We start from the raw sequence: 24,263 nt of genomic DNA, 5'->3' as shown, positions 1-24,263 counted from the left end.
ACACACACACACACACAAACACACACACACACACACACACACACACACACACACACACACACACACACACACACACACACACTCTCTGTTGTCTGTCTCCCCCTCTACTGCTCCTCCTCCTTCCCCTATTTTGATCTTATGGCTGGTCATGCTCTATACAAGTCCCACAGCGAATAACCTACATAGAAACAGTTTCTTGAGCTCAAAGGTGAATTCCACAGATTTTCCTAAATTTATATAGAATTGGTGGTGATAGGGACCAGATGTGTGAAGAGTTTAAGGTCTCTAAAATCTTCCTCACGAAAAAGTTATCATTTGCTAAAACGTTTTTCCAGATTTACTTATTTTTCTGCTATTTTCAACATAGCATTTAAAAAAGTGGTTGGATACTGTTGTGGTTAACACCTCTGCCTTCTATGCTGTAGACTGGGGTTCAATCCCCACCTGGGTAAACACCCTACACTATACCAATAAGAGTCCTTGGGCAAGACTCCTAACACCACCTTGGCCTACCTGTGTAAAATGATCAAACTGTAAGTCGCTCTGGATAAGAGTGTCAGCCAAATGCCATAAATGTAAATGTACTCTGATGCGTTGGTTCACTGGTGGTTTTGGATAGCAAATAAAATGCCTTTATTTGTATTGTAGACATCACATCCTCTGGTTTCTATCACCACCAATGTAAATAGTCTGTAAGTTTCTCTACAATGAACCATTTCACATCAAACCACTCTGAATGACTCTGTTGACATCTCAACCTCTGTATTATGCAGAAATTCAGAATAATCAGCAGAATTCCCCTTTAAAAACGATACTGATGAATTTTTACTTTTCTGAATGATTTGAAATGATCATCAATGGTCATTAATGAGAAGAGTGATCAACGTTTGGCTCACATTTGCTGACGAATTCATTTTTGTTTTTAATTTCATTATATTCTGTTAGTTCATCTTGACTGCTTTGCTGCTTATTACACCACTCACATTTGCACTTCAGGGCTACTTTTCAGTCAAAAATGCTCCAAAAAAGATTGTGGTTGTGTTATGACGTGCTACTGCAGTTCTACTCAGACCTTAGTACTCTAGATGTTTTTTTGGCCTGATACTTTTCACTCAAACTCAGGTTTATGCTGCACTTCCACCCTTATTCCATTGAACTGATTTTAGATGCTTTCAGGTTTTTCTATCTGCCTCTGGCTCACAGATCTGTAGACATGCATGGCGCTGTGGTCCAGGCACCGCAGACCATGTGAGAGAGCATTAATCTTCTTAATCACTGCTTAATCTTCTTAATGACGAACAACTGTGAGCTTGAAAAGAGTGATCTGGTTAACACTCCACACCTGTATGGGAGTCAGAGTGCTGACTAATGTAGCAATCAAAGCTGATGTGATTTATATGGCTCGCTAATATGCAAGATGACCTCATAAAAAACCAAACTCATTTACTTTTTCATCTTTAAGAAAATCATTGTGCAGCATGATTATAATTGAATCAAATGAAGAAAAGAATATAATAGAATATAATTCCTAAAACAGTTCAACAAAGTAGACCTCCACCAAATCCAGACAAAATCAGAACATGTGGATTGGTGCAGAATGTACACAAACTGTTTCTATGTGGATTTTTTTTTGCATTCTCTGAACGGAACAGTTGCTGACACCAAAGCTAGTTTGTTTGCACCAATAGGAATCCAAAAAACATGCTTTCTCATTTGTCCTGGTTGGAAGGCTATGCGTTCATCCTTTTACTGCAGAGGTAAGCATTTCTCTTTCCCGGAGCAACAGCAAAGGTGGATGTTTATTTCTCATTCCACCACAGGCACACCTGCCTCAGCTCATTAAAACACAGAGGAGACTCTCAATATTAAACACAGGTGTGTTCGAATCAGGCCACTTCCCTGAAGCAGTTTTATTGTCAGTGAGCTTGACTAGCCCACATTTGCTGTTTGGTAATGAGCTTTGATAACAGACAAATTGATGAATGGCCTCATGCAGTGTTATACCAAGTGGCTCTTTCAATGTTGAAAGTCACAAAGCATCACTGTCATATATCTCTGTTAATTATTTATTTATTGATTGATTGATTGATTGATTGATTGATTGTGTCCGTTCAAAACTATATTTGCTCTTTACATTGTGTAAACATGAAATGATGACTGGATCAACAGAAACATTCCATAATTGATGAAAGAAATGTACATATAAGGTATGCAGTTACAAGTTTGGCGTTTATATTTGCAAGTTTTGCAAGTAACATTACCAGTTAGCAGTGTGCTGTTCTCCTCCTGTAAAGTTATTATTTTGGAAATAAGAAAAAAAAAAAGCATGAAACTCCACAAGTTTGTGCACAAGACCCTGATCACTAGACCACCTAAGCAAGTCTGAACTCAAGCTGACCTCTTTGTCCTGAACGATCAAAGTAGTGCTGAATCGACGATCATAGTGCTGAATCTTGAATATTTCTTCTTCGTTCTACTTGTCATAACATTTCTCTGTTTATTTTTATTTTTTAAATCTGATTATTATATCCATTTTTAAATGAAAATAAAATCCCGGATTTCCAACACTTCTGACGTTTGGACCCTGCTCTGCATCCCAAAGTGAAGTGTGATATAGATGATTGGTTCTTATGTAGTGAGGTGAGGGGCTGTTGGATGGGTGGCAAATTTTGTCCTTGTAAATTAGCCTCATATGGCAGGGTGGAGATGGAGTGCTGGTGGTCTCTGCTGTAAGCTGGTGTGAGATACAGTAGTGTGTGTCCCCTGGTGTGAAGTGATGCTACGTGATGACCTTATCACCTGGGAGGTGCTACAGCTTGTCTGGTGACTAAACTCACAGCCACTCTCACAATCTCTCTACATCCTGTGTGTCAGCCAGTAGAGCAGCAGACCACACACACACTCTCCCGAACATTCAGAAACAGAGAATATACTGTTAGGAGACAAGATCTGACGTTATCTATACCTTTTAGCCTAGCTTGCTGATGCTCATGCTAAAGCTAAAGGCTATTGCACGTGTATGAAGAGCCTCTGCCTGTTAAAGAGCGCCTGGTAGTGTTTCCTGTGTGGGTGGAGTCTGGGGTCGAGCACCAGATCTAAACTGCTGGCTAATGTGTCCAGAATGTGCGCTAATGTAGGGCTGTGAGGATGTGCTGCTGGATTCCTCTCTGAAGTGTGAGCTGCAGTAATGTATGATGGGCAGTGATGTGAGGTGTAGCTAGATGTAATGGGCTGGTGTGAGGTGATGGTAGGGTGTGATGAGCTCCTCTCTGGGAGGCCCTGAAGCTCCACTCGTGTTTAAACCCACACCTCTCATATCCCTACAGGCCTGTACTCAGCCTGCATGCTCTTCTCGGAGAACTCACAAGCACACGTGGCTTTCATTTCTCTGTCTTCTCACTCTCCATTCCTCACTTTCATTGCTGCTCTCCGTAGCTCAATAGGATTGATTTTCTGATATTTGCCTCTGGATCTCCTGTGTGATAATTGAAATAGGCCGGAGCTGCTGTTGAACCCTCAGTGCCATCTGTTTCTCTGCTCTGAAGTGATGCGTGTCCACCAAGCAAGCCCACACACCCACACGCTGACAGAAATAACAATCAGTGGGAGAGTCCTAGAAGAGAACAGGGCACAAACCAGCACATTTTGGTTTTTGCTAAACATTTTCAAAAGTGTTTGCCAGTTTAAAAGGTTAAAAACGTTTCATACAGGTATCTGCTCCAAGCACAAATGGTGCCTCCAGCACCTACTGTTGTACAGCCAAAAGTGTCAGGAGTACAAATTTTATCTAAGGGTTAATTGTAACAGACAGGGCTGGTAAACTGATGCAAGACACTATTAATTCAGCATGAACATCCTATGTTATTTGAATGAGCTGAGCTTTCCCCAAAAAATATTTTCATCAAAATAAATCTGATTAGTGAATTATATAAATAAGAAGCTGTGTGAAATGTGGCCAATATAGTTTTGACCACAAAGAAGGAGACGAAATATCAGAACTGCAGAGCCCCTAAGATGGCATGGTGATTATTTTTATTAAGACGTGGCCACAAATGAACTCCTTAACATCTCAGGCTTATTACATACTACAGCTTGTTGTTCAGTTACTACAGCGACTTCAATGCAAACTAATGAGCTATTCTTAGGTCACAGAAGTGTGTAATAAATCTTTGAGCTTGCTGACAGGCCTTAGGGGCTCTGTACAGAACAATGAAGCTGAAATGTATTTCATGTAGTTGCAATGCTGAGTGTGTTGAGGCTGTGCTTTGGTCTGGCTACCTTTCACTTCCAGTTGCTTTAAACTGGTGCTTTATTACAGCCAAGAAGGAGAATAAAATAAGACAGGTGTGAATTACCAAAACGCATTTATACACAATATAGGAACAGTTTTCTGGGTAAACTGCTGTTAGGACTTGGAGATGTTGCTATGGGAATATGAAAAGCTCATTCTGCTAAAACCTGTTCAACTACATAAACCATGTAATATTTTACCCCAGGTTAGTTTTGTTCCCTGCTCTCTCCAGTGCGCTCTAAAAATATAAAAGAACCACTTTTGGATTCTTAAAGAACCGTGGCTGAAAAAGCGCATTTGAGAAAGGGTGAAAAGGCTTTGAAAGGCTTGAAGATCCTTCTTACTAAGCAATTAGCAATTTAGATCATCGTACAAAAACATTGCAGTTCCTTCCGTGTCTTATTAAATCTCTTTTTTTTTATCTGAAATTGTTATTTCAGTATGATTTTGTTTTCTCATATCAAAGACACACATGTGCCTGGAGACTCAATTTACACATTGCTGGAACACAGTTAAAAAGCAAAATAATATACCAAGCTACTTTTTACTATTTGAAAATGTCGTTTAGTCTAAAAAAATGAGCACATGTTGTAGTCAGTAGTATTATAATTAAGCTTCAACAATTCTAATGAATTATGATTGATTTTAACCTTAAAAAATCAATGCACTTGAATCGCCATGTTCAGATTTTTTACAATACAAGCCATTAATATACGGCAGTATGAACACTGTGTATTACATGCTGTGGTTTGGTCTTGTAGATCTAAACTGACATAACATCTGTGGAGGGCTGTAGAATATAAGCTTTGATCTTAAGACACTCCTAAGGAACAGAATGTTTTTGTGAGTGCACATCAGACCATCTCTGTATCTGAAGCTTGAGGAAGAGGACAGAGCTAAAACTTTAGCCTTAGGTTTGGCGCCACCTGTTGGAAGGTCATAATAAATGCATCCATGCATATCAATGGGCAAAAACAATTAAACTCACTTTATTTAGCAACGCATTCACTAATTGAGAAAAAAATACATGCTGATCTGTGCGGTTTGGTGTGAAATGGTTCATTGCAGAGAAACTTACAGACTCAAATTTCTTTACAGTGGTGGTGATGGGAACCAGGGGTCATGGTCACAATTTCCACAACATAAGTTGACTCATTTTATTTATGATCTAAAACTACCTGTAAAACTACACATGTGCTCTGAGAGTTGGTTTGTAATGCCAAGAATAGTAAAATGGTGCTGAATCTGAAAAAAAAAAGTTTTCTTTGGGGACTAATTTGCCTTATAATACCCTACATGTAGTGCTCCATCATTAATTTTAAAAAGTACATTGTAGCCTTAAAGAATCTCAAAACTATCATAGAACAGGCATCCGGCAGTGCATTCATTACCATTTCAGGTCATCTGATGTAGCTTTTAAAGGCATAAAACTCTTCAGACGTCTGGTTCCTATCAGCACCACTGTAAACAGTTCCGACTTGTTAAGTTTCTCTACAACAGAGCAATTTACATCAAACCACTCTGAACGACTTTGTTTACATCTTAACAATTGACTTGTGAAGAAAATTTTCCCCTTTAAGCAAAATAACTCCAGTCCTCTGAAAGCTTACATGAGCGTTAAATCATCAGGCTGACATGAGCAGTCTATAGTTGGCAGGCCAGAAGGTGGAGCTGCAGTCCTCAGCACTTTTTATTAATGATTAATCAAGTTTCATTCAATAACTGCTGTTTCATGTGAAGAGCACAACAAAGCAGCAGAAGGGTCCATAGCTGTACTCAGTGAAGGTGGGTTACAGCAGACAGGCCGCAGTCTTACTCAATGCGTCTGTGAGTGGGCAGCAGGGGGCTCACTCCTAATGTGCTGGCAAGTTCATTCTGGTACCAAAGAGAAGGAAAGATACACAAAGAGAAAACGTAGACAGAGTATTCAGTACCGTGCAAAAGCCAGGCAAGAGAATTGTGTTAATTTTTTATCAAAGCTTAAAATTCAATTTGCTCATAGAAGCATCATATAACATCTGAATGCATTCCAATAAACAATAAACAATGCAAATCTAACAAGAATGACATAACATGTTTAAAGAAGAACACAAATTTGGTTCCTCTACTTCTTTAGCAATTGCATGGATTCATTAAATTATAATTGATTATATTATGAGCTTTGAGTTTGGCGCCATCTATTGGTAGAATGTTATACATTTTTTCAAATTGATTGTTCAATTCTATCAGCACCACACCTGATTTAACTTAATCAATGATTGAATAGTTCAAAGCTGGTATTGGATGGTAATTGCAAATACTGGACTTTCTTGAGGAGAGATATTGATGTCACTGCTTTTCAAACTAAGCTCACCATCCACATAAAAAAACTTTTCAGGTATGAACTTTTGGACAATATTTTGCTTTCATAGTTCTAAAAACTGCTGTTGAAGATTAGCTGTCCTACATCTGCCCCTCTGCTTAAAAAGACGTGACAAAATGATCTCTGTTCCAGTCTAACAGGCTGACTTTCTGTTCAGACAGTGGCCATAATGACTTCTCTGCCTACCAACTCTCCCTGCAGTGGCTATAATGTAAAGAAGATAAGCAGTGAAGTTGATGAATCAAAGTGAATTGTGTTTAATTGATCTATTATTACTATTAACAGTAGTACAAGGGAAATTAGTCTAAATAATTTATCATAAAGTTTATATCAATATAAGGTAATACAAAATAAAGTGCATTTTATTTCTTTATTTAGACCCTTGTATAGTTGTTGAATCTTTATTCTACCTCAAATACTTGTGTTAATAAGGTCTTTCATGGCATTGTTCTTTTTAAGCCCAAAAACAACAAAATGTGTATCTTATAATTATAGATAGTCCACTGAATATTTTTGTTGTCTGAGGAAGCTTCCAAAGTTTTCTGATTCACTGCGATCATCATTGTTTTAAACCATCTTTCATCTACTGTAGAGAGAGACTCACACTGACACTTATAATTTTACAAACTTACAAGCTTTTACCCCAGAGCCATACGGGAACTGAACACTTCCAAACACACACACTGACAAGGACTTTCTATAGAACACTGTGCTCAGTAGAACCGACTGAACACCACTACTGCACTTTACTGGCACTGATTCATAGGACACTTTACACTGTTCCAGTGCTCCACTACTGCTCTGTACTGCCACTGATTCATAGGACACTTTATACTGTTCCAGTGTTCCACTACTGCTCTTTACTGGCACTGATTCATAGGACACTTTACACTGTTCCAGTGCTCCACTACTGCTCTTTACTGGCACTGATTCATAGGACACTTTACACTGTTCCAGTGCTCCACTACTGCTCTTTACTGCCACTGATTCATAGGACACTTTACACTGTTCCAGTGCTCCACTACTGCTCTTTACTGCCACTGATTCATAGGACACTTTACACTGTTCCAGTGCTCCACTACTGCTCTTTACTGCCACTGATTCATAGGACACTTTACACTGTTCCAGTGCTCCACTACTGCTCTTTACTGGCACTGATTCATAGGACACTTTACACTGTTCCAGTGTTCCACTACTGCACTTTACTGGCACTGATTCATAGGACACTTTACACTGTTCCAGTGCTCCACTACTGCTCTTTACTGGCACTGATTCATAGGACACTTTACACTGTTCCAGTGCTCCACTACTGCTCTTTACTGGCACTGATTCATAGGACACTTTACACTGTTCCAGTGCTCCACTACTGCTCTTTACTGGCACTGATTCATAGGTCACTTTACACTGTTCCAGTGTTCCACTACTGCTCTTTACTGGCACTGATTCATAGGACACTTTACACTGTTCCAGTGCTCCACTACTGCTCTTTACTGGCACTGATTCATAGGACACTTTACACTGTTCCAGTGCTCCACTACTGCTCTTTACTGGCACTGATTCATAGGACACTTTACACTGTTCCAGTGCTCCACTACTGCTCTTTACTGGCACTGATTCATAGGACACTTTACACTGTTCCAGTGCTCCACTACTGCTCTTTACTGGCACTGATTCATAGGTCACTTTACACTGTTCCAGTGCTCCACTACTGCTCTTTACTGCCACTGATTCATAGGACACTTTACACTGTTCCAGTGCTCCACTACTGCTCTTTACTGGCACTGATTCATAGGACACTTTACACTGTTCCAGTGTTCCACTACTGCACTTTACTGGCACTGATTCATAGGACACTTTACACTGTTCCAGTGCTCCACTACTGCTCTTTACTGGCACTGATTCATAGGACACTTTACACTGTTCCAGTGCTCCACTACTGCTCTTTACTGGCACTGATTCATAGGACACTTTACACTGTTCCAGTGCTCCACTACTGCTCTTTACTGGCACTGATTCATAGGTCACTTTACACTGTTCCAGTGTTCCACTACTGCTCTTTACTGGCACTGATTCATAGGACACTTTACACTGTTCCAGTGCTCCACTACTGCTCTTTACTGGCACTGATTCATAGGACACTTTACACTGTTCCAGTGCTCCACTACTGCTCTTTACTGGCACTGATTCATAGGACACTTTACACTGTTCCAGTGCTCCACTACTGCTCTTTACTGGCACTGATTCATAGGACACTTTACACTGTTCCAGTGCTCCACTACTGCTCTTTACTGGCACTGATTCATAGGTCACTTTACACTGTTCCAGTGTTCCACTACTGCTCTTTACTGGCACTGATTCATAGGACACTTTACACTGTTCCAGTGCTCCACTACTGCTCTTTACTGGCACTGATTCATAGGACACTTTACACTGTTCCAGTGCTCCACTACTGCTCTTTACTGCCACTGATTCATAGGACACTTTACACTGTTCCAGTGTTCCACTACTGCTCTTTACTGGCACTGATTCATAGGACACTTTACACTGTTCCACTGTTCCAGTGTTCCACTCCACCTCTGTTCTATTTATTTTTCATTTGTTCTCGAGAGTGCAATCTGTATTCTTTCTGTGCAATTATTCTTAGATATGCAATATTATATAACGCAATAAGCTGTCTAAGGAATGTGAAACTACAACTGCTACCTCACCTGTCTATTGTCTATTGACTGTTTTAGAATATATAGTTTTATAGTCCTTTTTCTTTATATTTAAGATTTTTGATACTTTTTCCCCCTTAAGTCTGCACTTTATATATTTTAGCCTTATGTTTAAATTGTTTTGTATGTAGGAAGTGCCGCTGGATTGCTGTTCAATTTCGTTGTACACTGTGCAATGACAATAAACACATCTTATCTTAAATACCAAGTAAGGCTTTTAAGTGACAAGCAAATGCATCATACAGGGATTTATTTGATCTCAGTCTCTTCATTTTATCATTCTCATCAGTATGTTTCGTTGCCAAATTCCAATAAAGTGTCTTTTTCTTCTCATAAATGCAGTTTAGAAGTGATTTCTAAAATGCATAGAGCACTGCAGTAATGCAGGGTTGTGCATAAATAAAAAACAAAACACCATAAAGTATATTTTTTACATTTATGGGAAACAAACAAATACTAATTCTTAATCCTAATATTAAGGATGTAGAATTTTTCCTGTATGTTTTATATCATAAATAAGTGAGCAGGTGGGTTTTTATGGCACATGGGCTTTATTGGGTCACTTTCCCTAAATGTGGGAAATTTAACTAGTGTGTCTTAAACTGCACAGACTGTGTGTGGGTGTGTGTGTGTGTGTGTGTGTGTGTGTAGGTGTGTGTGTGTGTGTGTGTGTGTGTGTGTGTGTTATGTGCTTACCATGTGGTTGACCACTTTCAGGTGGTATGGAATGCCCCCCATGTCTCTGCATGTCTGAATGTGTTTCCTTTCGGGGTCTCCTGGAGCCAAAACAGGCATCCCAGACTCTGCCTACAGCAGTACAGTGAGAACAGACGCACACACAAAGATCAGGCGCTTGAATCTAAAATGAACTACAGGCATATTCACACATCTTACATACAGCCCTGGGTAAAAGTCAGAAGCACCTTTCATTTATCAAGGCATAAAGTAATCATTTTTCAGCATCAGGAAAAAATCTAAAACATATATTTAACATAAAATAACACAGAAGCATCAGCAGTATTTTTCAGTATGCCATTATTTCTGGGAGACCTGCTTTCAGTTTTCAGATATTTTTCACACCTCCAAAGATCAGTCACTTGCATTTCTGCTCCTCATAATCCAAATAGTCCCAAGCACATTCAGTGATGTTGAGATCTATTTTTTTTTCTCTCAGTAACAGCTTCTTGACAGCTGCACATCCTTTCAGACTCATAGTGTTGAGTTCTTCTTCTCACAGTGGAAGGATGGACAGAAACAGCTGTGGATTTACTCACATATGAAGTAAGAGTGGAGCTTGAATTTCTCCTCTCTCTCACAAATGAAAGCTTGAAGTAACTTCTATCTGATGGTGACAGTTTGGGTTATTATTAGTTGGGTTGGTGTAGTGTAGTGGGTAACACCTCTGCCTTCTACACTGTACACTGGGGTTCAATCCCCACCTGGGTAAACACCCTACACTATACCAATAAGAGTCCTTGGGCAAGACTCCTAACACCGCCTTCGCCTACCTGTGTAGCAATAATCAAATTGTAAGTCGCTCTGGATAAGAGCATCTGCCAAATACCGTAAATGTATTAGTTATTTGGTTATTGTATGGCTGTTAGGAGTCCCATTTTCTCTATATATTTAATTTCTTTTTTGAGCTCTAGTTTTTGGAAACTTTAGATTTTTTACATATTTTCCCCTTCCTTATACAGGTTCACCTTATATCTCATCTACTCAGAGATATCTCCTGAAAAATTCATAATTCATTCTTCAATGGTGCAAATTTGACTGGAAATTGAATAAACGAAGAGTGGTCCCTTACTTTTGCGCACCATTGTAAACATACATACTGTGTTTGCTGTTGGACTAATAAGCTTGGGTAAACAATGTGATGCGTTTGCTGCAGGTTAGAGAGGGATACTCACTGGTGCCAGGTTTCTGTGCATGGACAGCAGATCTGCCATTCTGTCATTGAATCCAGGAGCAAAGTTCTCGGGGTTTATTGCCACAAAGCACTGGCCCTGGAATGGAGACAGAACACGTTTCAAAGTACATGCCAACCACTAGAGGACAGCGCTCGCACAGTTTACACAGACACACATATAGGAAGACTTTATCCAGAAACGTGAGCTAACAGCGAATGAGCATGATAAGTGACCAGGTCTATCTTTCATATTCACTGACTCTGTGTGTGTATTTGTGAGTATATGTGAGTGAAATACCAAGTCAGCGCTGCGGTCAGTCATTCTCCAGGTGCGGACGTTTTTACTGTATTGGGAGCCAGAGAGCATCCCACAGAATACCTCCACCATCAGGCCCAGACCATAGCCCTTATGACCACCTGACACATATAAAGATTAAATTAACTGTCATAGTTTGTGCAGGATGTGTTCTAGTAGTATTCAACAAAACATATTCAGCTGAGATGATCTACTCTTTTTAAAGCCCTAATTGCGATGTAAAGTACATAATAAAGGCCACTATTAAACCACTTAAACTGTAAGGGCACATATGTGGGTCCACATTTAATTTCCTCACTTTCATCACTGGATATTTATGTCTAACTTATGTTTCCGCAAGTTAAAAGTCTTTTTTTTTTGGTTTTGAAATAAATGGTAACACTTTATTTGAAACCTGCTACATAACACTGAGCTGTTGGGAGCTGTCATGACATGTTATATTCAGTAGTATAACAGGAACACATTATTATTACTGGTGATTTTAATGATGCCAAAATGTTTACTGTCATGATATGCTCATTTTTTGCAAAACATATTTTAGTTAGCTGTTATAATGTCACACATTATGACCTTTATTGTGACACTATTATATTACTGAACAGAATCTGTCATGACGACTCATAACAGGATATGACATCTGCAACGACGCTGTTATGGCATGGTTATGTCAGTGTTATGTAGCAGTGTTCAAACAAATCCAATGTTATATGGCAGGGTTCAAGTAAAGAATTACAACATAGACTTTATATTAAGTCATTTTGGTCAGTGTCACAGTCAGGATGTATAACTGTGGGACAGACATATTTACAGAAATAAAATTATAGAACAGATCAAGAAACAGAAATTGAACACAGAAGTCATTCCAGCTCCACAAGTCTGTAGCTTTTTTGCATGTATTTGAAATAACATGAGTGGGATTGGAAAGACTAATATTTGCATCCAAAATATGCTTCATAAATTATGTTAGCTCTCTGAATTCAGCAAATGTTTTGCATATGAAGCAAATATTTTCTACACTTTAATGTAAAAATGTGAACATATATCCAAAAAAAAAATACTACCAGGTGCCCGCAGATGAACAAAAACTCAACTACATAACTTACATAATAGATTCATGTTAGTTACTGAATTACATTATACTTATAGGCCTAATACAATTAATAGCTGAATACTAAGCCTGCAAAATTCAGTGCATATACAGGATGAATAGTGTCCATTTAAAAATCTGTTCTAAATGAACCAATCAAAGATGACAAAAAACCTACAACCCATTTAGCCAGGGTGCTTTCACAAATGTGTAAAAAGTTCAGACGACTAGCAATATCAACAGAACCGCCCATCCTAACTGCACTGCTGAGTTTAGACAGAACTGTCACACCCCAATCTAACAAGGTCTTTTCGCCGGTTTCAACTGCACTGATCATTATGACTCCTTACAGCACGTATCTAAAAGCTGAACTGATAGTATTAGTTGCTGTAATGACAGGGATCATGAGCAGCTAATAGGCGGCTGTGGGATGCTGTGGGGTCTAATTGGGGTTTCTGAGACCTCACAGAGTAGGAAGTGTTTGAGACAGACAGAAACAGACCTGTGTTCTCGCTGCCTCCCAACGGCACCAGACCTCCTCCACTCAGCACAGCCTTGGGGTCAGTACTGAAACGGCCCTCTGCGTCACACCCCCAACCCTCCGGGATGGAGATGCCATTACGGTGGTGAAGCTCCACCTACAAACACACAATCAGTGAGAAGGTAGAAAGAAATGAGAAGTGGACACAGAAGTGGTGAGACAGTATACATATACATATTTTTGGCTTTCTTCATGCTCTTTAATCCATTTTTGTTTTGATCTGTCTGCCCTGTCGGTTCACACTCACATTTATTGTGTGTACATCTGCCCTTAGTATGAATTTTGATCGGATTATTCTTACGGTGGTCACATGGTCATGAGTCATATCTGATCTATGAGAACATATGAAAGTGGTCCAAATTTAATTTCAAAGTTTTGTGTTCACACAGCCCTGAAAATATCTGATTTGTGCCACTTCAAGTCTGTAATGTGAACACACTCTATCAATAGCTGGAGGGTTGATGTTTTGGTATATGTGTGTGTGTGTGTGTGTGTTTGTATGTGTGTGTGAATGTGTGTGCAACTGTGTGTGTGTGTGTGTGTGTGTGTGTGTGTGTGTGTGTGTGTGTGTGTGTGTGTGTGTGTGTGCGTGTGTGTGTGTGTTTCCAAACCTTTCCGAGGGCAGCGGCAGAGGTTGCCATGTCCAAAACAAAGCTGTCTCCATTCTTAGCAGGAGCTGCTACACTAATGGGGTTTGTGCCCACAGTGCACTAAGCAGAGAATGGGCAAATATTGGTTATGATGTCAGCAGAAACATTGGCAGTAAAATTCATGACTTAAGAATAAATTAATAAGGAATAACAAACGTTAAACTTTAATTTGACGCAAAGAAAAATCCTGCGTTAATATACAAAGTGTTGTGAATATACAAAAACACTATCAAGAAAGAAAAAAACAAAACAATACGATTGTAGCAGATTCTACTGCAGCTGCTTTTACTCCATACACCCTGTCTTGACTCCAGATTTTAAGCCATCTTTCTACTTAACCCCATAAAATGCCGGGCTTATAATATATGTATTATACTAGGCTTAATATTTAGTCTGCGCAGGGACTTCAGTGCAAACTGGTTGAGCCATTTTTAGGTTATAGAAATGCGTAATAAAACTTTGGGACCAACAGTAGATCCTGGCCATTTAAGGGGTTAAAAACAACATATTGGACCTTAAGGACCATGATGCACCTTTGATGATACATTTGCATTGTTTGTACCTTGGGGGACTAAAATTAACCTGAAAATCTCAGCTTATTACGCAGTAATAATAGCTACCAGGAATTCAGGAACTGGCTGAGCTATTCTCAGGTTATAGAAGTGTGTAATAAAACTCTGGGTCTTTTAAGGGTAAAGAGTTACTCACCTCTTTAGCTCGTGTTGGAACCACTAGAGGAGAGGTGTTAGTGAAGGACATTCCCTGCAGGCACAAAACAGACTTAGAATTGTCTCACTAAATTCTCTCTCTCTCTCTCTCTCTCTCTCTCTCTCTCTCACTCTTACTCTCTGCCTCTCCTTCTCTCTCTGTAATTAGGTCTCTTTTTCTCATTTTTTCCCACTCTCTTTCTCTCTCTTACTCTAACTCTTCCCCCTTCTCTCTCTAACTCTTCCTCTCTTCTTTTTTCTCATTCTGTCTCTCTCAAACTCATCAACTCTCCCACTCTCTTTCTCCCTCTGTCTTGAACTCTCTTCCTAACTCTTTCTCTCTTCTGAACTCTCTCTCCCTCTAACTCTCTCTAACTCTTACTCTTTCTCCCTAACTCTCTCTCTTTTTTCGCTACTTCTTTCTCTCCCCCTCTAACTCTCTGTATCACTTACTCACACACTACCCCCCTCATATATTCACAGACTGCAACTACTCACAATCATGTTCTCTTTCAGTGCTTGCATGGAATAATAAGCAGCAATGCCGTAGTGATTGGAGCCTGAACAGAACAAAAACAGTACATGATAACACCAGTGTACTTCCTATACATTTACATTACACTCGTGTAGTTTCAGTAGTTGAACATCCAAACATCAACTGTCACTATTACCACTGCCCTTAAACTGCAGGCCTATTGCTCATTTATTAATTGTAAGACTTAAATAAAAAACCTTTTTCTCTGAAACTTATGTGTAAGCTGTGCTGTGAGGAACTGAAGAGTGGGTTTTAAATAAAGGCACTAGAAACGTGAAGCTGTGTTTGACTTGCCGTGGGCCACCACCCAGCCAATGCCCGCTTCTCGCGCTTTCTTTACAGCTAAACTCATGCAGTAATTTCCCACCACTGGACCCAAGAGGTTGTTTCCGTTCACCAGGGCCGTGGCCAACGACTCTTTCTCCAGCAGAGGCTCCCCCTCCTGCGCACAGATTCCTGCACGGATCTCCTTTACATACAAATCTGCGCGCACACACACACACACACACACACACACACACACACACACACACACACAGGGGCAAGAAAATGACATTATCACAGAGGTGTTTTTTTGACAGTCATAGCCCAAACTAAAGGCCTAAGTCATGATTCATGTGCACAGCACAATGGTTAATGTGAGAGTTCAACAAAAATCCAAATTAACAGAACTTTTAACTTACACGGATCTTTGGTGTCTAAAGTTTGTTTTTCTTAGTTCTGCACTGGAGGTACGAGTTTCAGTAGTCTAACAACTAAACGCCAAATTCTATGAGGCTGAAGTAGCTAACAAATAATGGACGTTTTTATCTTAGCATCATGAAAAACCTTCTAAATCACCACCCAGTGCTTCTGCAAACTGTGCCAAGATGTTTATCAATTTGACTTATTTATGTGGTTTCTGACACTTTATGGCGTACTACCCATAAAATATAAAGTTGAACAGCAGTAGCAGCCATCTTCTTACCTGAATTTTCTCTTTAATGTACTCCAGTGTTTGGTAAACTCACCCAGGCGGTTGAGTCCGTGGCTGTAATGACCCCGCATGTCTCCCTCCACCAGCACCTCTGCCAGGCTGCGGGCATGACTGGGTCTGGTGCCCACCGCCAGCATGCAGTGCTCAATAAACGTCTGAACCTCCGCCTGCACCAGCAGACACCTGCACAGGTAACACAGCACAGACTGCTTAAACACAGCAGTATCTATTGATCTCTTTATCTGTTTGTTTCACTCACTGTTCTTTCATTGTTTCTGCCTGATCTTTTTTGTTTTTTTTGGCTGTACAACTGAGTCACTTTAACCTCTGACACAAATTGAGAGTGGACTATAGATACTGGACAGCTTACATAGATTGCTTAGTCAGTTCTTTATACAAAGATTCTATTTATTTATTTATTTATTTGGCTTTGGATGTGGGAAGTGAGAAGCCCATTTCGGAAAAGTATAGATTAGATTAGATTGTCTGTATGATGAAAACAGTTAGCTGTGGTTTGTTGTGGCAGAAAGCAGAGGACAGACAGAACAGATCCACTGCTCAAACAGAACAGATCAATTGTGCTTATCATGACGTCAAATCAAGTGTGATCGAGAGAAGCAAACGTTTGGCTCGAAATCTAAACAACTCACATTCAAGAGACTAAACTCTAAACAGGACATTGCACTCTGAGTATGATGCTGTGATTGAGACTGAAGTTACTCAGCAAAACGCCAAACTGTTTTTGCTGGCAAACACAATTCAATGTACCTGCACCCTTTACAATAAAGGTGCCATGGAAGAACAACTTTAGGTTCTATATATATAAAAAAGCTTTCAGTGGATGATTCTTTGGAGAACCTTGACATGTGATGAGATGTTTGAGTGCCAAGAACCTTTCTCAAGTTCACTGGCTCTAAGAAGAACCATTAAAATGGCACACAGCCTTGGTATTACATGAAGGCCCTTTGAACCTTTCAAAGGCTCTTCACGTTTTGAAATCTCTTTTTCAAATATGATTCTTTTAAGTGCAAAAAGGGATTCTTCAATGGCACTGCTAAGAAAAAAAACAACATTTGTGGAACCTTTGTTTTCAGGTAAACAGGACAATAAACGTCCACACTTAAACTTATAACCCCACAGTTCATTGTGTTTCATAGCAGAGTCAGATGGGTCAGCTTGGCATTCGTCCAGAATGGATGCAGGGCGAGAAAAAGAACAAAAAGCCACGATTGTCCAATAATACCTTAGGATCTAACACACTTTATCTCACAATAAAGTTATTTTCCAGTTCCTTTCTTTCATGTCGTTGGCTTGAATATTGCACTTCTGAAGTCTAAGCTTGACTTCTTTCCCAAAAGAGTCTGGTAGATTGTTGAAGATGAAAACGTTAAAGCAGCCTCTTTCTTTCATTCAGTAAGACTAAAAGTGGACTGAAGAACATGCATATAACTGACAGCATGATATAGTTGCAAACCGCATTTGATCTGAACCTTAGAATCCTATTGCAAGATGACTAGACTTTCATGCACAAGCGTTTGATTAAAATTACATTTGGATGTCTCTTGGGGATGAAAATTGTGAGCTTTTAGATATCAAAATCAAGCCATAACAGTTAAGTGGGTTTACACATATTACACATTACAGATACCACATCAACACTACAGCGTAATGCAACAAAGGTTTTTCAGTACTTTTGCTCAAACGCAGACACATGACTGTACCGTAGATACATGCTTTTACAAGCTATTACGGGAACTGGGTGGGATCTGAAAAGCACCCAGAAAGCTTCATTTGATGAACTGCACCATTTATCATTACCAGTAAAATGCCCCAGTGGAGAAGATTATACCTTAAACTCCAACAGCACAGAAATCTACTCTATATAGACATCTGCTGCAGCTGCTAATTTGAGCTTGTGAGCATGAACATGGAGTGTGTGATCCACCCAAGTGCCCTAAAACACCACCAGCGCGGTCACACAAAATACCTACCCATCCCCAACTATGAAAGCAGTTATGTTAAAATGACCTAAAACACTGTAAGCAGGAACGCTTTTCAGTTTCTTAATGGGTCGTTTTCTGAACTTCACAGTTTGTGTTGGCCTGGAACATGAGGTCATCCAACTCCTCGACAGCAAACATGCAAACACAACCTACATTCTGTTAAATGTGTGACCCGGCTGTTAAGCAAGACCTGAATAATGCCATATGAAATTGTATGAGTCTTTATATGAGTCTGTCTGACTGTAGGGTTCTTCTCCAGCTGTGGATATCCGCTGTGTTTATTTACAGAGGTGGGTAGTAGCTAGTTACATTTACATAGTTACATGTACTAAAGTAAAATTTGGATGGATTTTTAACAGTGAGTGAAGAAATCTACTTTTTACTCCAGTACATTTTAGTCATTCACATTGAGTAACATTCATTTTTAATGCTCAATTTCATTCTTTTAGTGAATTCTATTTAAATATAAAATTAATTATATAAGGTGACGGTATTTTATTTTAGAAGCACATCACAAACAAAAGAACAGTCCTCAACAAACTTCACTTCCTACGCTGTTAGAAATAAAGGTTCTGTGCGGGTACATTTCTCATTCAACAAGGTACAAACTATATTAAAGTAGGCTCAAAGGTACACCAGTGGTTTTAAGCTAAAATTGTGTCCCTTAAGTAACTTTTTTTCCTTTGAAATTAAAAGTAAGTAAAGTTTAAGTAAAGTCTTTCACTTTGAAAAAGTATGTATTTGTACCTCTTCATATCCTAATGTTTTTAAACAGACCAATAAAAATGCAATTTTATATTTTAGAATTATGGTACAATGATGTTCCCTGACTTAAAGCACTGAGATGTCCCCTTGAGGGTTCTACCCCAGTGACAAGAAGGATACTGCCCCAGTGACAGTCATCTTTTTTTCTGAGAGTGTGTGGTGATGCTAGATGTACTGCGAAGTTCCACTGCAGTTCTACACTAATTACTCAGTACCGAGTATTTTTTTCCTGTTGCTTTTGTACTTCTATTTAAGTTGGTATGTGAAAAGGTACTTTTACTTTTGCCGGAGTCATTATTTCACCAGAGTAACACTTTTTACTTAAATTTAGGTTTAGGTTACTCTATCCAGTTAGTTGATAATTAAGTGTGGCAGTATCATATTGTCAGCAATATTCATTAAAGATTTTTATCCTTTTTGATTCTTCTTTAAGCCTTTTTCCTTCAAATATCTATGGCAGTCACAATAGTTGTGGTCTAGGCCAGATCAGATCTACTCAAGTTGATGTTTTGAACAATTAGTGCTTGAGTTTTGCCCTTCATAGAGCTAAGAAAGAAAATAGGTCTACACAGGGAGTTTTAGTTGCCTAACTACTAGTAACAGTAACTTGAGTATTTGAGGTGATATAGCTCATCATTTAATCACAAGAAAAGTGTACCTGCTCACGCTCATTATGGCACGTGAGGTTGGTTACTAGGAGATGGTCGCGTGGATGTGGTTTCTAGGGTCTGGTCAGTAGGAGCTGGTTGTTAGGGTCTGGTCAGTAGGAGCTGGTCGTTAGGGTCTGGTCAGTAGGAGCTGGTCCTTAGGATCCGGTCATAAGGAGCAGACTCAGCTGGTGCGGTGGTGTTGGTTTAATTCAGGTGGAAAGTCCCGCTCTGTCACATCGAACCTGTACTAAGAGTGTTTAAGTGCTTGTCAAAGCAGCGTCAGGCCTTCGTGGCCAATGGCGTGCTCAGAAACGGAGGGGTCATGCAAATTTTACAGCGTGGAACAGTTTTGTTAGCTTTTCACTAATATTTGAAATGGGTCTCCGCTACCTTTGATCTTTTGACCTGTGGGGAAAGTATGTTTTAGGACAAGACCTGCATGTGATGTTAAACTAGAACAGCAGATTTCCTTAAGCCAGGCCTTAAGCCAGAATTTAATATATTACAATATAATATTTTAATGTGATAGAATATAACATCTTAAATTAAAAACCTACTCTGAAAAACACGATGAACATGCTTGATTTAAATGTGTATATCATTTTCACATGAATGAAACGTTTGTCTTTTGACAATAATTTTTATTCATATTTTATCCATGTAGAAATAATGTACCAATTTAAATCAAGTAACAGTCCAACTATTGTGTCAGTATAGGTCAGTGGATTAATTAGTTAATATAAATATAAAAGCATCTTTGTTCATGTTTGTGTTGTTTAGTGAATTCCACAAATCATTGAATTGTACAGCATATAAGCCCATAGTTAAAGAAGAATTCTACTGATTTTTTAAAACTTACTGCATATTTCAATCACTATGTTGTACTTTCAGAAGTCATTCAGAGTGGTTTGGTTATAGAGAAATTAAACTTCTCAGATTTCTTTACAGTGGACTTGATAGGATTAAGAGGTCACAGTGCAAATATAGCCAATCCATTTTGTATCCAGAGTGATGTGTGAACCTGCACTGGACCTCATGAGTTTTTTTTTGTTTAATATTGGTAATGACACAGTGGTGGTAAATCATGTATGTGCCTCTCCATGAATGAATCAAAAAAGTGTTTTATGCCTAAACGTCCTCACCAAACTATTGTAAGCAATATCTCTGGCAACCTATTCATAACCATTTATTGTACTAACTTTCTCTGATGGAGCATTTAGAGACATTAAACTCTTCAGATGTCTGCTTCCCATCACCACCACTGTGAACAATTCAGACTCAGTCAGTTTCTCTAAAACGGAGCTTTTCAAATCAAACCACTGCGAATAACTTAGTTTACAAAATAATGATTGAGTTATGATGACATTTAGAATTAGTGGATTTCCCCTTTAAATTCTAGCTGTGTGTCTGAGGCAGGTGTGTGTTTGTTGGCATAAGCGGCTTCTGTCATGTGACACAAGTCAGAGTTAAAGGTCTATGTGTGTGATCACAGAGGTCTTGTAATGTATTCTGGGTGAGTACATTTAGTCTTTAATTGGAGTGTGCATGCGTATTTGTGTGTTTCAGAGAGTGAGTTTGTGTGTGTGTGTGTGTGTGTGTGTGTGTGTGTGTGTGTGTGTGTGTGTGTGTGTGTTCTTGCTCTTTAATCGAGCTGTCCCACATCTGTCTCCACTCTTTCAGTCGGCAGAAATAGAGCAGGATTGGAGCACTGGCAAGCAGGTCTGTTATTTAGATCATATAAATACCAGCAGGAGCAGGAGTGGTCAGCAGTGGAACCCAACAGGGCAGGGCAGCCCACAGCACACATACAGCACTCTATTACAGAGGAGAGACCACAGCGCCATGTTCATTTCTAACAACGGATTCAACAAAAATGGTCCTACATGATCCTTATGGCTTTTTAGCATGAAGAGAACAAACTCTGCCCACTCTGACCACTTACCGCAGTGAAACATTACAGGTGGCGAGCAGTATTACAGGTGGTCAGATCTGATATCTGCTTATTGAATGGTAGAATTAAAGGTTTGGATCTAGTGAGAGACCAACGTCATTCAGGCCAGTGCTCTGTTCTGGAGGTCTCCATAAACACTGTCCCATTGTGACACAATGTAAATGGCAGCTAGCAAATAAATAAATAAATAAAAATGGAGGTACAAGGTTTTGAAACAGTGACAATACACTGTAAAAACTTTTCACAGTCCATTTTAACTTTAGGTAACCTGAAAACCTTCAAATGTTTGTTTTACTGAATTTCAAACAATAAATAAAACACTATTGTTGTGTTGTTAACTTAATACTTGAGGTTAAACAAATCATGTTTAATTTTGTTTATAATTATTTTTTTAAAAATACTAATGAAAGACTTCAAAGCAGTTTTCAACCAGAGATCTCAGAAGCTGTCAAGTTTACAATGCTTTCCACAAATCCCCAACACAGTGACATGACAGCAAAGTTATTCAAGAAATTACATGTTTTATTCCGCTAAAAAGTCACATTTACTTCAAATAAAGAGGGAAAAATGTCTTTTGGAAATGGCTGGAAAGTTCTCATTTAGCATACAGGACATACAAAAAATCATAACAATTATAATAATAAAATAAGACATTGGTAATAAGATAAAAACAAAGAGCAGAGAGACACATTTGGCAAGACACAGAGAGTGATAAGTCCACGGCTTGTTGTTGTTGTTCTTGTTTGGTTCCTTTGCTGTCTGTCTATCTGTCAGTCTACCTGCCGAACAGCTTCATGAAGTTCTGGAAGCCATCCTCTCCGAAGAAGTCGAAGGCTCCCTGGGAGCTTCCCAAGTGCACGATCAGCAGCACCAGCAGGCCCAACATCAGCAGAGGCACCAGCAGGTTCCAGCCTGAAGCCAGGATGTTGTACCACTTAGCCTTGTCTGAGCACTCCTGAGCAGCACGTAAGTCTCCCAGTGTCTTCTGGTCTCGTGCCTGCAGAGAGAAACCACACAAGCACATACACAAGCATGTTATGGTCTGAGAAAGACACAGCTCACCAGATACGCGGATGTCTGGTTCGCCCTTTAGCTAAATAGAAATTTTACTGTCGATGGTCACAGTGGGTGAGACTCTGTGCTACGTAGAACTGGGGTGTGTACTTTTCTGCAGTGTAATCAAGACATAAATGTATGAGTATGTCTGAGAGAGAGATATAGACAAATAGAGAGAGAAAGAGAGAGTGCAATGTCTGCAGTGCTGTCTGTAATCCTGAAGACTGGCTGTACCATTAGCTACCTACTAATTACAGCACTCCATTTATAAACTCCAGCCTCTCTAATTTCAGCATCGCAGAGGAGTGTGCCCTGCTACTGCTCTCTCTCTCTCTCTCTCTCTCTCTCTCTCTCTCTTGCTCTTTTCTTTCTCTTTTACTGGTTTTCATTGTCTATCTCTCTTTCTTTCATTTATCTCTTCTTTCTCTTTTTATGCCCCCTTTCTCTTCTTCCTATTTCGTTCTCTTTTTTCTCTCCAGTTTCTCTCTCTCCTCATTTTCTTTTATTTCTCTTTAGCTCTCTCTTCCACTCACTCCCTCGTTCTCTCTCTTTCTCTTTAATTCACTCTATTCTATGATTTTTCATCATCTCAGTACATCACTTTTTTCAGTGTGCACTCTGATCAGGTTAAATCACCTTCTGCTCAAATGTGTCTGCTGCTGTTTTTACATCAGACCTGGAATCAGCATTACTAGCTCAATAGGTCTGGGTGCTGGACACTTGACCATGACAGGGTCTGTTTCTGCTTTCAGCTAACACACTGTCACTCACTGAGTGTAGGTATTCTCAAATGATACACCTTGTTCTTGTTTTTGTCCAGTTGCATCACGAAGCAGCTGTTAGCCCTTTAAACTGCAGCCTTATTATTCAGCAATTAATGTCACAGCTTATTCTCCAGTAACTAATATGAATTATCCGTACTTTAAAATATCGTCTGACTACTATGAATATAGTATCTAAGTTTTGTAATAATGAGAGAGAAAACCTTAGCATGGGCCAACACACAGGCCCTTACATTTTTAGAGGTTACTACAGACATAGAGAGCGAGAGAGAGACGTTTCTCACCTTGATGGAGTAGATGAGGGCCATGAAGCCCAGGCAGCAGAAGTTGACATACAGGGTGTTGCAGAGGGACCAGACCAGGTAGTCGTTGGGGGGCTTTTTCCCAGCTGCGCCCATATTCACCACCGTGGAGCCAGCTGGCTTGCGAGCAGACTTACAACTCGTGAGAGGAGTGCAGTCAGTTGAGTAGCTGTACGTGGCGTTGTCCATCCTGCTGCTGACCTGAGGGGACGGAGAGCACTGATTTCACTGCAGCCACGGAAACCCTGATTCCAGTTTATATCCACAGCATGCAGGGGTGGAGAGAGAGAGAGAGAGGGAGAGAGAGAGAGAGACAGAGAGAGACAGAGAGAGACAGAGAGAGAGAGAGAGAGAGAGAGAGAGAGAGAGAGAGAGAGAGAGAGAGAGAGAGAGAGAGAGAGAGGTCTGTTATTATGTGGAGAACAGGGCAGGGTGCTGCTGCCCCTCCATACAGGACCTCTTCAGCCTCTCTGCACAGTGAGCTGAGAAATACTAACTTTGCTGCTGCAGCATCTCACCTACACTCCTGATCTTCAAATAAAACCTTTTAAACAAATAGTGCAATCTTAATTTAATTCAACAATATAATTGGTTGAGTCGAACTATGTTTTACATCAAAATGTGGACTCTAAAACCTAAATGTTGCTTTTTTTCTAAAGAGTC

General features: G+C 39.6%; 2 protein-coding genes across 2 annotated transcripts; both read right to left on the bottom strand.

Moving 5' to 3' along the window:
• Positions 1-5,256: 5,256 nt before the first annotated feature.
• Positions 5,257-19,738, bottom strand: LOC108438141 (uncharacterized oxidoreductase YjmC-like). The gene is made up of 11 exons (XM_017715732.2): positions 19,518-19,738; positions 16,126-16,274; positions 15,410-15,598; positions 15,079-15,140; positions 14,582-14,635; positions 13,835-13,933; positions 13,185-13,320; positions 11,578-11,696; positions 11,281-11,376; positions 10,067-10,177; positions 5,257-6,166 (listed from the first exon to the last, which is right to left on the bottom strand). Exons 1-11 carry the CDS (start codon positions 19,529-19,531, stop codon positions 6,104-6,106), a joined length of 1,092 nt encoding a protein of 363 aa, XP_017571221.1. The 5' UTR covers positions 19,532-19,738; the 3' UTR covers positions 5,257-6,103.
• Positions 19,739-21,961: 2,223 nt separating this feature from the next.
• On the bottom strand, positions 21,962-23,942 carry ifitm5 (interferon induced transmembrane protein 5). Its single transcript, XM_017715718.2, has 2 exons — positions 23,583-23,942; positions 21,962-22,457 (listed from the first exon to the last, which is right to left on the bottom strand). The coding sequence occupies exons 1-2, from the start codon at positions 23,787-23,789 to the stop codon at positions 22,236-22,238; spliced, it is 429 nt and encodes a 142-aa protein (XP_017571207.1). The 5' UTR covers positions 23,790-23,942; the 3' UTR covers positions 21,962-22,235.
• Positions 23,943-24,263: the final 321 nt, after the last annotated feature.

The sequence above is a fragment of the Pygocentrus nattereri genome, chromosome 11 (assembly GCF_015220715.1).
Source record: "Pygocentrus nattereri isolate fPygNat1 chromosome 11, fPygNat1.pri, whole genome shotgun sequence".
Lineage (NCBI taxonomy): Eukaryota > Metazoa > Chordata > Actinopteri > Characiformes > Serrasalmidae > Pygocentrus > Pygocentrus nattereri.
Note: the sequence above shows the minus strand (reverse complement) of the source record. Positions and strands in the feature narration are given on the sequence as shown.